The sequence below is a fragment of the Suricata suricatta genome, chromosome 3 (assembly GCF_006229205.1).
Source record: "Suricata suricatta isolate VVHF042 chromosome 3, meerkat_22Aug2017_6uvM2_HiC, whole genome shotgun sequence".
NCBI lineage: Eukaryota > Metazoa > Chordata > Mammalia > Carnivora > Herpestidae > Suricata > Suricata suricatta.
Genome location: NC_043702.1, coordinates 18,508,860 through 18,524,647, shown reverse-complemented (window position 1 = coordinate 18,524,647; position 15,788 = coordinate 18,508,860). Strand labels below are relative to the sequence as shown.

At 43.0% G+C, this 15,788-nt stretch overlaps 1 protein-coding gene across 1 annotated transcript in view; it reads right to left on the bottom strand.

Moving 5' to 3' along the window:
• Window positions 1-633: 633 nt before the first annotated feature.
• LOC115286939 (C-X-C chemokine receptor type 2-like) overlaps window positions 634-15,788 on the bottom strand; it is a 17,276-nt gene continuing 2,121 nt past the window's right edge. Inside the window, exon 4 of the mRNA XM_029933274.1 lies at window positions 634-648. Within this exon, the coding sequence (XP_029789134.1) occupies window positions 634-648 (15 nt within the window). The remainder of the gene's footprint in view (window positions 649-15,788) is intronic.

Below are 15,788 nucleotides of genomic sequence, written 5' to 3'. Positions count from 1 at the left end.
TGAATGTTCAGAAAAATCTCTGGGAGGATATACACAAAGTCATTGAAAGACATTATAGTTAAAGAGAATTGGACGGTAAAGTAATATTCAGGATTTATTCATACAGTTTTGCATTGTTTCGAAGTGTTGGGGTGGGATTTTCTCAAAAATGGGGAATGTGAGGCCTGATTATCTGCAGAGAGGGCATCCCAGGCTGCACGCAAGCCCAGTCTCCTTACCAACAAGGAGGCTGGGCTTTGTGGATACGTTTCTATGCCTTTATATTTTCTCATTGAACAGTCTTTTTATTTTTTCTTTAACTTCATTTTCTAGTAAAGTCGCCATTGTAAAACATCCCCTTAGTCTCGAGTTAAACACTAAGGGATCGAAAAAGAACTGGAGAGCATGAAAGGCCATGAAGCAGTATTTCTAAAAGTGCTCTGTGTTTAAAATGAGTTCACTGCTTAAAAGGCATCCTATGGACAACCCCAGAATGGATCAGAACCCTGGCAGAACCAGATAGTGTACCAGAGCTGGGCAAGGAGAGAGAGTTTTTATCAAACTCATGAGAGTTTAATAACGTGTGGGGAAGGTTTGGGGGAAATAAAGTGAGCAATGGTGCAACACCCCAAGGCCAGTAACAGTTGGGAGCTGTCACTTCCCGTAGGTCTGAGGGGTAAGGCAAGGGAGCCATTACGGGAGCCCAGGGAGAAAGCTGTATGATGAGGGCCGCCTGGCAGGAGCCAATCCCAGCAACTAGCAGGGACAGAGCCGGGGGGAATGAATGCCCCGACTTGAAGTTTCTGCCCACTCACCTCCTACAAGGGTTCCCGCTGGCTGAGCTCAGAATCCAGAGGACAGGGGAACCCATTGGGGTAGTTCCCATCGGTCAGCCTCCCATGGCATAAAGCAGGGTAAGAAAGTCAGAGCGTGGATAAATGGAACTCCAACTCGAGGTGAATGTAAGGTGAGGGTTTCAGTCCTACTGAATCTGAATAGTTGAGGGTGGGGTCCTGGGATTCTGGAGTCCCAGATGAGTATGATCAAGACTCAAGTTTAAAACCCACTGACCAGAAGCAGTGGTGGCAGAGCTGTCCAAACCAGAGATGAGAAATGCACTGTTGCAATTAGAATTGTTTGGGTGAAAGTGAGTCTTTCCCTTGCAGGTTATATTCTACTTTCTCTCTCTCTCCATGTATGCTTCCAGTTTCTAACACCCTCCAACTCCCGCTGACTTCTAACCCAAAGCAAGGTGGACTTGCATTTCAGCCCCCTTCTGACCATTCCATCCGCCCAAAGTAGAACAGATGTGGGGATGGGGAGGGAGAGTGGGAAGAACGGAGATCACATTCCCAACTCAAGGCCCCTCCCCCAGCAGCCTCAGAGACATTCACAAGTCACCTTCCCCGAAAAGATAGACACACAACTGATTTCTCAACAGAGCCTTGCAAGGTCTGATGTCAGACATGTTCCCCTGGCCATAAACAGCACGGTCAGCTTCCTATCAAAGCTGGCTCTATGCCAAGCCACCTCAGAGATTGGGTCAAACTCTTGAATCCCATGAGGGGATCTGACCCGTTGTTTTTTCTCTATTCCACTACAGTAATAATACCAGCTAACATTTCTAGTGGGCTTTCTCGGATGTCCAGCATTATGCTAAGGGATTTGCTACACTAGACTGCATAGCTGGTACTTTGGGCACCCCATAAGTCTACACTCACTCAAGGGTCTCAGTTGTCAAAATGCAGAAGCATGACTCCCAAGGAGTTTCTGAAAGGCTCAAGACTCTCAATGTCATAGTAGCTCCCAGGGACCAAGGTCAGGGTTGCACAAAAACCCTCTGTTTATGGGAAGACCCTGCTACTTGAGCTTAGGGCATATACATATAAGTGTGTTATTCACCTTATACTCTATGCAGATGACACTCCCCCTGTTAGGCTGTCCAGTGTCAAACCTGCCCATCTGTGAGTGATGGTCCTGAACTGCTTTACCTAAATCTAGACTGTCTTGTTGGAAAGGAGCTTAAAAATATCCCTTTCTGGACTGAACTCCCCTTGACAGGTGAGTGACTCAAGACCCAAAGCAGATGGACCCTTGCCAAAGGTCTTGAACTGCAAGTGACAGAGGCAGAGCACCAGGTTCCCAATCCATTTTCCTCTTCACTGGACCAGGAAGCCTCCAGTCAGGTCAACAGGGAAACTAGTTCACATAGGACTGACAGCAAGACTCACGAGATTGTGCCCGTGACTTTTTCTCCCAGTGCCTGATGCGGGGCTTGGACTCTGGATCATGATCTGAGCTGTAACCAACTGAGCCACCCAGGCGCCCCAGGGAACAGATACTAAATTATAGAGAACGAACTGGTAGTTACCAGAGAAAGCCAGGAGCAAGAAAGAATGGGGGAGCTAGGTGATAGGGGTTAAGGAGTGCCCTTGTCATGATAAGCACCAGGTGATGTATGGAATTACTATGCTATACATCCAAAACCAATACAACACTGTATGTTAACTAATTGGAATTAAAATTAAAAAGTTTTTTAACAGCTCTTAGCTCAGAATCACCTGAGTGGTGCAGTCAGTTAAACGTCCAACTCTTGATCACAGCTCAGGTCATGATCTCACAGTTTGTGAGTTTGAGCCCTGCCTTCGGCATAGAGCCTACCTAGGATTCTGTCTCTCCTTCTCTCTGCCTATTTCCTGCTCGTGTGAGTAAGTGTGCTCTCTCTTGCTCTCTCTCTCTCTCAAACTAAATAAACTGTTTTAAAAAAACATATTTTAAAAAAGCACTTAGCCCAGTAATAGAGCATGGTAAATGCTCGTAAATGTTAGCTATTAATTTTTATTTAAATATTTAATTTTGCTCCAACTTTACAGAGGTAGTAATTGGGGCTAAACTTTATGCACAGCAACAGTCATAATAAAGTTCAAATGCGTTCCCAGCTATAGTTTTAATATAAAATGAACACAGCCACTATCAACTTGCCTGTCCTATGAAGGTGGTGACATTTTTAAAATCTATTCTGCCAGCCAATCTGTTCTTCTTGTAGCCATTCATTTTCTTATACCAGCTAATAAGTCAGATTAGGCAGTTTTTATCTAGGAAGTCAGAAGCCTGTAAACTTGCAGAACACTAATCCTAAATTCCTCAGCTTCCTGAGGCTGACACTCACAGGACTCTGATGAACAGTAGAAGAACACGCAGCCATTGGAATAAGTGCGGCATTGTCTCTTCTCCCGTCATATGCCTGAGGCCTGCCCTGACAAGTCCCTACATGTGGCAGATGGAGACTAATCCGCTGTTCTCTTCATTCATTTAAAAGTTGATCTATCCTCATTTGAGACCTCACTCTTCCCCCGAATCTAAAAAGAGGTGAACAGGGGAGCCTGGATGGCTCAGTCGGTTAAGTGTCTGACTTTGGCTCAAGTCATGATCTCACACTCCATGAGTCTGAGCCCCACGTGGGCTCTGTGCTGACAGTTTAGAGCCTGGAGCCTCCTTCAGATTCTGTGTCTCCCTCTCTGCCCCCTCCCCTCTTGCTCAGACTCACTCTCTCTCACTCTCTCTCTCTCTCCAAAATAAATAACATTAAATTAAAAAATTAAGAGAGGTGGACAGATTCAGTGCCTACTCCTGAGATCCTATGGTCTAATGGAAAAACAGAGGAAATTAATGAACATAATCCAAATGCAATAAGCATTCAAGTCAAGATATACAGTAATTTTATGGGAACACATGAAGGGTCTCATAACTCAGTGTAGGGAGGCTTTCAAAACAGTTTAAATTTTGAGCTAACTTTTGATGGATGAGTAGAATTTAGTAGATGGAGATTCAAGGAAGGGCATTCAGGAAAGGGAATAGTATATGCAAATGCTCAGCAGTGAGAGTTTAGATACCTCTTTGAGGGTATCACCCAAGACTCCCTTATGAAGCTATGTGTGTTTCTACCAGAAGTTTCCTCCATGGCCAAAGCTCGGCCAACAAGAGTTGCTTGTCTGGAAATGGAAGCTTGGGATGTTTCCTGGAATTTCCAATTGATTTGGGATGATATAAACTCTCTTATGGAGTAGCCATGGGCAGAAAGAAGCAGAGAAAGCTGGTATGCCTAGAAAGAAGAGTGAAACAGACCTGCTAAATGAAGCAGAGGTGAAAACCCAGCAGCTCCCAAAGAAAGAGAGCCCAAGAGAAGAACTGCCTTCCTGCTTCTTGTTCTGGCCCCTCTTGGAATCTCCTGACCTTTGGGTTCCATCAGATAACCCTTCCACTAAATTCTTTTTAGGTTTCAGTCTCTTTAAAGCAAGTTTCTGTTACTTCCGACCAAAGAAATCGAAACTAAAGCAGACAACATTATGTATTAGGAGAAATTTAAGGGAAACAGTTGAGCCAAAGCAAAGGTCAGAACAGATGTGGGGATAGGAAAGATAGGACTGGGCCAGTAGGCATGGCCAAACCTCAGGAGGTCTTGAGTGCTATGCCAAAATGTTGGAGCTTTGTCCCACAAGCAAAGCTGGAAAAGTCTCCAACTGATAAATAATGCAATCAGACTGTTCCATGAGTGGTGTGTGAATGGACCCAGAGGGCTAGGGGATCAGGCAGGAGTCCAGTCAGGAGGCTATAGCAGACATGGTGAAAATCTGGGTAAAGTATGGCAATGGAGGTAGAGATTAAGAGATCTTTAAGGGGCAAGACAACAGGACTTGGCCATCAAGGTAGTGGTGAGGAAACAAGAAAGAGAGAATGGGTCAAAAAATTTTCTTCCACCTGCTGCTTGGACAAACAGCTTGAAGGAAGCAAGTTTTGGAGAGAAGACACCGGCTTTCATTTTGGATTTATGGTGAGGTCCAAGTAGGCACGTCGATGTGCTTTGGAAATTTTAGTTGGGGAAGCCCAGGAAAAATGGCTAGCCTAGAAATACATTTTTAAATAACATTTTCACAGAGGTGGCAGATCATTAAGGCCATGGGGGTAGATAACATCACCCAGGGAAAGATGATGATAGATAAAAGGCAGGAAAAGGGGAACAATGGGATCTGGAAGAATGCTAGCATTTAAGAGTCTAGGAGAGGAAGAGGAGCCTTCTAAGTGACTGAAAAGACAAAGACACAGAAGGAAAGCAGGAGACTAGAGATAAAACACCTTTAAAAAGGAGAAAGTGAGGTATGTGGAGAAATAATGCCCTCCTCTTTTACTGGCTGGCTTAGAAATCTGACCACCATTTTCTTCTTGAGCTCTTTCTTTGCTTACAACCTGTATGTAGACACCCCATGAGCAAGCTGTGATTTTCACCTCAGGGAACCTCCTTGGGACTGTCTTCTCACCTGCCCCTTTAAGGCTCCTTGGCCTTCTCATCAAGCTGGACTTCATCCTCTGCCAATTCCAGCCTGGCCACCTAGAAAGAACAAGGCCAGTTTCCCTGATAATGTTGCTTGTACCAGCAAACTCTCCCAGCGTTTTTCATTTTCTCTCCCAGCCTCATCTCCCTAACACTTAGGAGAGAATCCATGGGCCAGAGTCCATGGTCTTAACCACAGTGCCCGCTCCCATTGCCCCCAATTCTGACTCATTACCCTCCTCAGGCCCATGGACTTAGGAATGAGCACACTTCCTAAAAAGCCCTTGACCTCATGTTCCTTTCAGGTGTGCTCAGACTTACATAAACCCCCAGAGTGGCCCAGGTCAGGTTCCAACAGACACTCTGCTAAATGTCCCTCATCTCCCTTCATGGGTTTGAAGTGTCCCTTGAGCCATAAGACTCAGACCTTAGTTGCAAAGTGGAGCAGAGAAATAGGACCATAGCTGACAGGAATGTGGGGTGAAGGGGCGTATAAGAAGGGAGCTTATACGCTAATGGGGATGATTCAGGAAAAGAGAAAAAATGGTTGTTGTAGGAACATGAAGCAAGACCATTGATCCCGTTTCCAAGCTCTGTCCTTTCACCTCAAAATGGTCTGATGCCTTTGAAAGTAGTATATACCAACTCTCCTCTTAGCCTCCAGCCCCTGTGACATCAAACAGGAAGCACTACCATTAAAGATAGAAGGTTTGAGGACACTTGCTAGTTCTTCAACTGAGCTACCCTTCCAAGACTCTGCTCTGATGATAATGTCCACCATTTGTCAAGGTCCTGGTCTATTCCTAGAGTCGGGCACATATTACCTTGAGCCTTCACAAGCATCTAATGCTATTATCGCGTCAAGGAGACAGGAGTTCAGAGAAGTGAAGTTACTTGCTCAAGATTATAGAAGTCAGAATAGACCAAGACCAAGCCTGACTCAAAGTCCCACAGGGCTCTCGCTTTACTGCAGTGCTTTACCACCTACCGTGAGCAGTTGAGAGCTCAGACTCTGAAAGCACTTAGTCCTTGATTTAATCTCCAGTTTTGCCACTTACCTGCTGCTGTGTTACCTTGAGCAAGGTACTTAATCTCCTTGAGTCTTATTTCTTTAATCTGTAAAATGGGAATAGTAATCATTCCTAACATAAGGTCTCGGTGAGCGTTAAATGAAATAGTGAATGTAAGAAGTGCTTTTCACAGTCCATGGCACAGAGTAGGTTTTCAATTAGAAGACATATCTGTTAGCAACAGACTAAGATGACATGTCAAATTGCAGCATGCAAGTTTCTCATGACCTTGAAGGCTCAGAAGGAGAGAGTCTTCTCTGTGAGAGAATGATTCCAACCATTTTAAAAATTTTTTTAACATTTTTAAATTATTTTTGCGAGACAGAGACAGAGAGACAGAGCATGAGCAAGGTGGGGTGGGCAGAGAGAGAAGGAGACACAGAATCCGAAGCAGGCTCCAGGCTCTGAGCTGTTAGCACAGAGCCCTATGTGGGGCTCGAACCACCAACCGTGAGATCATGACCTGTGCCGAAGTCATGTGCTTAACAGACTGAGCCACCCAGGCGCCCCATCAACCATTTTTGTTCTAGGCTTAATGACTGAAAGAAAAGTATTTCCCTCATCCAGGGGCATTTGCCCTTTTTCCAGATGACCTGCCTAACCCAAAGGAATGAATTGCTGATAGATGAGAAAAGAAGATATTGAAAGGGAAGGAGGGAGAAAGGAGGAAAGAGGGGAGAGCAAGGGATAGAAGGGAGGCCTCTTTGAAACGCCTCATGTTAGGCCTGGTCAGCAGCTGCCTGGAAAGCCCACAGTGGCCTTCTCTGATGTACCTAATCACTAATGATCATGACCGAACAAAGATAAGTTTCTTATCAGGTTTACGTGAACCATACATCTGCACAACTATAGAGGCATGTCGACTTCTCAGTAGACTCTTAGGTTTAGATCACCTCTTAGAACTGGAAGTGAGCTTACCTACCCAAACCTCATTTCAATGAAGAGGAAACTGAGGTTCAGAAAGTTTAGGTGACTATCCAGAGTCACCCAGCTGCTAATTCTTTCTTTTCTTTCTCTTTTATGTAATGAGAAGCATTTCCCCAGGCTTGTAGTACAATAGGACCCCCAGATAGATCCCTTTGTTCTGGTCACCACCACGCTACAGGAAATTTCATAACTTTTCACATATCCTCCATTCACAAGTTTCCTTTGTCCCCTACATTTCATTTCTATGGTATGTGCCCTTGTCTTAAGGAACTAACACGAAGTTGGGTGCATAGTGGGCATTTGATACATAATCCAATAACTGGTTATTCAACCCTTACTAATGTATGTTTTCTAAAACACCTCAGTCAATGTGCACAGGGGATGGGACATGCTAAGTTCATCAAGATCCCAGTGAAGAGGAGGGCACAGGACACAGTCAAAGTAGGGAATCCTGCACTGCGTCCTTAGTCTTGCTTCACCCTCAACACTTTCTTTTTTTTTTTTAATATGATAATGTTTATTTAGGGTTTTTTTTAAATAGTTTATTGCCAAATTGGTTTCCATATAACACCCAGTGCTCTTCCCCACAAGTGCCCCTCTCACCCTCAACACTTTCAAAGTTGGAACAAAGCCAGCCCTTTCAGGAAGGCAGCCTTGTTTACAACATGGGACCCAAAAGAGGTACGGATGTGGCCTCATGTTTCTGTTGGGCAATACAATTTCTTCCCATGTCGGAAATGACTGGATTTCTTCAGAAGCACCTTCCTACTTACCTTTATATCTTACTTCTCCCACAGCCCCAACATGAACCTGGCTGAAGGAAGAGGGTGATCATTCTGGGATAACACAGGGTCATTTGCCTCCAACACACACATGCACATCACACTGTGAGTTAGCTAGAAATCTGGTCAATGTGTCTTCCAGGTTGACACTTAAAATGTATTGGAAGAAAGTTGTAACAATGTTTGTCTTCACTGAAAAGAAGTAGAGCACAAGAAGGGACACTATGTTTTTATTTCATGTGATGGTTGAATTTTTACTGATATCCCATCATGATGGTAGACTGAGGAGGCATAGGAAACAACAGTAGCAGCAGCAACAACAACAACAATACACAAATGCACAAACACACACACACATGCACAATCTACACAGAAATGTTGGATAACGTGTATTTTTAAGTTTTTAAGGATATACCTGAGATTAAAAGCCAAAGGAGAGAGAGAGAGAGAAAGAGAGAAAGAGAGAGAAGAGGAACTTAGAGATGTTTGGACTTATTAGGGAGAACTTAAAGCCACAGGCACCCAGAAGGATGCCAGGACTGGTCACGTACCTTATCGTTGGGAATAGTAACAGCAGAAGGTCTACAGTAAGTCTACAGACCCTGCAGTAGGGAACTGGAACTGGTTTCCCAGCAAAAGGCTAAGAACCAGGAAAGAGTTGGCCCACCCTTGTCTGGAGATAGAAAAATACCAGCTAGCCCTGAGATATGATCTCTAAGTGAACTGCCTGCCCTAGGCCACAGGGAAAAGAGAGCCACCTGGGGGACAGTCTCAAATCCCAATCCTGAGTGACGAATGGTGAGGACACAAATCTGCCCTTTGAAACTGTGTGGAAACCAGAACTAAGAAATAACAACAATAACAAAAAATGTCTGAGCCATGTGACCCAGGAGAGCTCCAGCAAAGACAGCCATGACACTTCCCCTGTGTAGACTTCTAGAATTCAATCCTCAGCCAAATAACTGATTCAGTGTGGAGCCGAATAAAAGCTTTTTTTGGAAATTCAAGGTCTCCAAAAAGTCATTTCCCATATATCCTTTCTTACCAAGAGCCAGTAATCCAGCAAAATAAAGGACAAGCCAAAATAATGATGACAGATGATATTTATATAGCACGTATTGTGTGCTAGACAATCTTCCAAATGCTATGTGGGTGTACGTGTGCTCACTTAATTTAATCCTCGTAGATTTTAGCTGAGCATTGCTATTATCCACATTTTATAAGGTAGTAGAAGAAAACGAAGAAATCCGCCCTTGGTCACAAAGCAGTAGTAATGGTAAGCAGTAAAGCACCAGAACCATGCACTCAAACAAAGGGGAAGATTTAATACCCATTCATGAAAGGAACTTCCTCAACCTGATAAAGATCCACTCTGGAAAACCTTTAGCTAACATCATATTTAATGGAGAAAGTTTGAATGCTTCCCTAAGACTAGGAACAGGGCAAGGATGTTCAACTCTTACAACTTCTACTCAGCATTGTACTGGAGGTCCTGGACAACGATTTAAGGCAAGAAAAATGAATAAAAGACATTTTATTTTCTTTTCTTTATTTTAAAAAAATGTAATGCTTTATTTTTCAGAGTGAGAGCAGGAGACAGAGAAGGACAGAGAGAGAGAGGAACAGAAGATCTGAAGCGGGCTCTGTGCTGACAGAAGCAAGCCCGAAGACGGCCTCAAACTCACAAACCATGAGATCATGACCTGGGCTGATGTCGGACACTCAACCAACTGAGCCACCCAGGTGCCCCACTAAAAGAAATTTTAAAAAAGAAAGAACTGAAACTGTCTTCATTCTCAGATGACATGATTATGTACTTATAAGATCCAAAGGATCTTTAAAAATGAAACCACTGAAATTAACAAGAGAGTTTACTGAGGTCCCAGAATACAAGGTCATATATATAATGCAGTTATATTTCTATATACTGGTAAGAAAAATAAACTGGAAAAATTTTAAATACCATTTATAAAAGCATCAAAATAACCATAAAATACTTAGGGATAAATTTAACAAAATAGGTATAAGATCTATGTACTGAAAACTACACAACATTTCATACAGTAGAAAACACATAAAAACCTGGTTGGGGTGCCTGGGTGGGCCAGTCAGTTAAGCATCTGACTCCTGATTTCAGCTCAGGTCATCATCTCAGGGTCATGGGATCAAGCCCTGATTCCAGCTCCATACTAAGCCTGGAGCCTGGTTGGGATTCTCTCTCCCTCTCTCTCTCTGCCCCTCCCTTGCTCACACTCTCTCTGTCTCTCTCAAATTACAAACAAACAATTTTTTTAAGGAAAAGACATAGGGGCGCCTGGGTGGCTCAGTCAGTTAAGCATCTGACTTCTGCTCAGGTCATGATCTCAGAGCTTGTGAGTTCAAACCCTGCATTGGGCTCTGTGGTTTGAATTGTGTCTCTTTCTCTCTCTGCCCCTCTCCTGCTCACACTCTGTCTCTCTGAAAAAAAATAACATTTTCAAAAATTTTTATAAGAAAAAACATAAAAAACTGGAGAAAGAGACCATGTTATAGATTGGAAAACTCAATACTGTTAAGATGTCAATTTTTTCCAAATTGACCTGCAGATTCAAAATAATCCATATTAATGGAATGCCTGAGTGGCTAGTCAGTTAAGCATCTGACTTGGGCTCCGGTCATGATCTCACAATTCATGAGTTCAAGCCTTGTGTCAGGTTCTGTGCTGACAGCTCAGAACCTGGAGCCTGCTTCCGATTCTGTGTCTCCCTCTCTCTCTGTCCCTCCCCTGCTTGTGCTCTGTCTCTCAAAAATAAACATTTAAAAAAATTTTAAATAAAATAAAATAAAATCTATCTGGAAATGTAGTTAAAGCAATTTAGAAAAAAAAAAAAAAAAACCCAGGCCTGGAGAGTCAAACTGTCCAATTCGAAAACAGGACTATGAAGGGCTCCAGGAAAGAAGTTTCCAAGAAAGAAAAAGATGTATATAGATTAGCTAATGAATATTAATATATTGAGGGAGATATTTGAGAATGATGTAATGAGAATTAGTGGAAAATCCTATTGTTAATTCCAGGGAAAATAGAACTTGTACAAAGAAAGAATATGTAAACATTGTACCCAACTACGAATAATTTTTTACATAGTCATTATAACAAAAACATTGAATGTTGATTTGGCCAGAAAATGCGGTTATGTGTCCTGAGATAATGGGAGAGGCAGTATTTGATTTGTGTTTGCTTGGACAGCAGTAATTGCTGGAGAGAATTTGAGAAAGTGTTAAATCCTCAGAAGTCAATAAATGATATCTAAACCTGGGGGGGGCGGTAGGAATCAAGAACCAGCTGAATAAGTGTGATATTCAGAAACACGTATACCACTATTGGGGTGCCTGAGCGGCCCCTTCGTTTAAGTGACCAACTCCTGACTTTGGCTCAGGTCATGATCTCACAGTTCATGAGTTCAAGCCCCGAATTGGGCTCTGTGCTGACAGAGCAGAGCCTGCTTGGGACCCTCGCTCTCCCTCTCTTTCTGTCCCTCCACCCTCAAAATAAATAAATAAATAAATTTTTTTAAATGTACAGCACCATTAAATGAAACGGCTATGAGAGCTGAAAGCTGCTGTCTTTCCCTGCAAGGAGTAGTCCAGGAGGGTTGCTACTAATGTTCATTATAAGCTTTATAAAGCTATTTCACGTCGTTAAAACAATGTACATGAAATACTTTGATTTCTTTAAGAAAACTAAGTTTAGAAAGTCTGAAACATACTCTGTTTATTTTACATATTTTTAATTCTTTAATTCATGTTTCCTCTCAAGGTTGGAAGAAGGATCTTGAGTTTAAACACAGAATACCAGGATGGATACAAACAGCTGTGTTAAGAACAGAGGTGTTAGCCACTTGGGATTTTCTAGAAGCGCCAAACCCACAGATCTCGGGCTGCTCCAACTTCTGCAGCGAAAGGCTGTAGTCCATCATGATTTCTTGATTAGTGGTCACCTCAGAAAAGACACATCTCCGGGAAGGCCCTTAGACCAAAGAGGAGGCGGTCCTTTTATTTTGACTGCATCCGTGAGACTTTTCGGCCTCTGAAAGACCCTAGTTCAAATGCAAGTTGCACTGAAAAAGGCCATCTTAAACCCCTATAAAATAAAACCCAGACTCTGAATTAATGTTTTTGCTGGAATTAGCAAGAACCGGCCACTGAACTGAGGGCAAGGGTTGCTGAGGGGGCCATGGTCGGTCAGAATTGTAACTAGGGTTGGGGAAAATAGTATAATTCAACATAAGTACATGGAGGCTGGAAAATTTTAACCAAGCCTACAAAACAAATTCTCTTTTTTTTTTTAACTTGATATACTTTATTTAAGTTAATTCATTCATCCATTCATTCATTCACTTTTAGTAATCTCTACACCTAATGTGGGGTTTGAACTCAGAACCCTGAGATCAAGAGTCACATGCTCTTCTCACTGAACTAGCCAGGTGCTCCCAAGACAAATTTTCAAAATTTAAAATTAGAAAACATTAAGCAGAACATACATTCACATCTCAATCCCTGTCCCCCACTCTATCTTGATGTTTCCCACAACCCTAACCTACTCCCATCCCTGGCTCTCCACCCTCTCTGACACCTGAGTCCCCTCCAATGATGCACCTCATCTCTGATCCCAGCCCCACCCTGGACACTAAGTCCTTTCTGAGGTGAACCATCTCCCTGACCTTGACCTATATCTAATCCTTATCCTATCTAGTGGTTTAAAAACTCGTTTTTGTTATTTCAGTATACGGTGTTATTTCAGTACCCACATCCTGACATTGTTACTGATCTGAAATCCAAATCATTTATGTCCTAAGCTATACCCCGAGAATTACACTGCATTGAAAATCTAATTGAATAATTTTGCCCTTGTTTGGAGGGAGTTCTGACTATAGTTGACCCTTAAACCACACAGGGTTAGGGACACTGACCCCACCCCACACCATGCACTCAAAAATCTATGTGTAACTTTTGGCTCCCCAAAATCTTAACTGCTAACAGCATACTGTTGACCGGAAGCCTTACCAATAATAAAAGTAGTAGACTAACACACATTTTGTATGTTATATATATTACATACTGTATTCTTACAATAAAATAAGCTAGAGAAAATGTTATTAAGAAAATCATGGGGGAGGGGGAGCACCAGGGTAGCTTAGTTAAGCGTCTGACTCTTGATTTCAGCTCAGGTCATGATCTCACAGTTTGTGAAATTGAGCCCTGTGTCGAGCTCTGCACTGACAGTGCAGAGACTGCTTGGGATTCTCTTTCCCTCTCTGTCTGCTTGTCTTCCCCTCTTGCCTTCACTCTTTCTCTCTCTCTCTCAAAATAAATAAACATTAAAAAAGAAAATCATGAGGGGGTGCCTGTCTTGCTCAGTTAGTAGAGCATGGGACTCTTGGTCTTGGGGTCATGAGTGTGACCCCCAAGTTGAGTCCCAGGAGTGTGAGCCTCATGTAGATTGTATTTAAATATTTTTAAAGCTTTTTAAAAACAAATTTTCAACATTTATTCATTTTGAGAGAGAGAGAGAGAGAAAGAGAGGGTAGAGGAGGAGTAGAGAGAGAGGGAGACACGGAGTCAGAAGCAGGATCCAGGCACTGAACTGTCAGCACAGAGCCCAACATGGGGTTCAGACTCACAAACTGTGAGATCATGACCTGAGCTGAAGTCAGACGCTTAACCGACTGAGCCACTCAGGTGCCCCAAAAATATTTTTTTAAATCAGGAGGAAAATACATTTACAGTATTGTATTTATTTTTTTAAATCCTCCTATAAGTGGACCCACACAATTCAAACCAGTGTTGTTCGAGAGTCCACTGTATATCCCTTCTTATTTAAAACACCTTTAAAATACTTTATTGCTGTTTGATCCCCACTTACCAGGTTACTAGCGAGGCCAAGCATCTTTTCAGGCATGTATTAGTCATTTGTATTTTCCCAGGCCCAATGGGGATCCATATTTACTTACTGAAGCCCTGACAGAGCTGTCTATGGAACAGCAGAGGATGAAGAAGATGGGCATTTAGGCATGCAGTTGGAGAAGGCAGGAGGGCATCAGGGGAGGGAAAGAGGGAGGCAGAGAAAGGGGAGGTTCCCATCCCCAGTATCCAGCCTTCCTCCCTGGATTTCTGCATTTTTCTTCTTTCCGTACCAAATCTATCCCCTAGGGCTTGAGCCCTAACTCCTTCTCATCAACCCCATTGAAAAGCTTCAGCTGGATAGGCCGAGGCACCTCCATCTTGGCCCCCAGAAAAGCATTGTAGACAATGATCCCAGAAAATGGTGACTCTCCCAATGACGTCTTTTTGCTCCAACCACTGACTAGACTACAGTAGTAACCTCTGAGCATTCACTCCAGTGATGACTCTCTCCCTGAGACTCGCCACACTCATTCCGTTCCTACACCTCATTCCATACCTGGTTCCAACCCATCTGAACCTCCCCGAATCTCACTGACCCCATTCCCAGCTTCTCCTGGTTCTGGATTCCCTCTTATTCCTGATTTTCCTTCTTTGACCTTCCATCTTGTTCCAAGCTGCCACCTCCTGCCTGGCTCCCCACCAAATCACCTCTAACTCCAACCTCATCCCTGACTCCAATCTCAACCTTGATCTAAACCTCATCTCTGAACTTCTCTCCATCCCCAACCTCAAACCAAATGAAGCTTTTCCTTTACATTTTCTTCCAAGAGTTTTATAGTTTCAGCTTTTGTTATTATGTCTTTGATTCATTTTGAATTGATTTCTGTATATAGTGGAAGGGAAGAGATCAAGTTCATTCTTGTGCATGCGGATATCTAGTTTTCTCAGCACCATTGTTGAAAGACTATCCTTTCCCCATTGAAGCATCTTGGTGCCCTTGTTGAAAACCATTTGACCATTTATGCTTAGATTTCTTTCTGGGTTCATTATTCTCAGATCCTCTTTATCCTTTGGCTCCATCTGCCTAAGTTGAGCACACCTTTTACCTCTTTGTCACATCATATCCTATAACCATATTTAAAGGCAAGAACCAAGGGTGTGTGTGTGTCTCTCTCTCTTTATTCTTTTTCTTTTCATTGCTTTTATTTTATTTTAGAAAGAGTGTGTGTATGAGTGGGGCAGAAGGGCAGAGAGAGAGAAAGAATCTTAAGCAAACTCCACACTCAGTGCAGAGCCCAACATGAGGCTTGATCCCATGACCCTGGGATTGTTACTTAATCGACTAAGCCATGACTGAGACAGGCATGCCCTGGGATCATTACTTGAGCCAAAATCAGGAGTCAAACACTTAACTGACTGAACCATCCGGGTGCCCCTCTCTCTCTTTTTTCAATCAGGAATACTTCCCAGGCATGCTCTGGCCCCAGCTGACTTCCTCTTAAGCAATGGTGCACTGAAGCCAGTTTGTACCTGCTTGTGAAAGCAGATCATTACATTTCCTAGATTTTTGTGAACTGCTTACTAAACACCAACACCCTTGAAATCACCACAGTGGGAGTATTTACACCAGACAGCTTGGCAAATGCTACAAATCAAAACTTTTCTTCCCCCAGAAGAGAGATTGACCATCACACTATTGCCCTTGAATCTTATTAGTCAGAAGTAAATGATAAGGCCACTTCCAGCATAAGGGAGTCTTAGAAAGGGAGTACCTGTCCATTTTGGCCTCTCTCAAGGGAAGTGGACTTTGTTGACAGA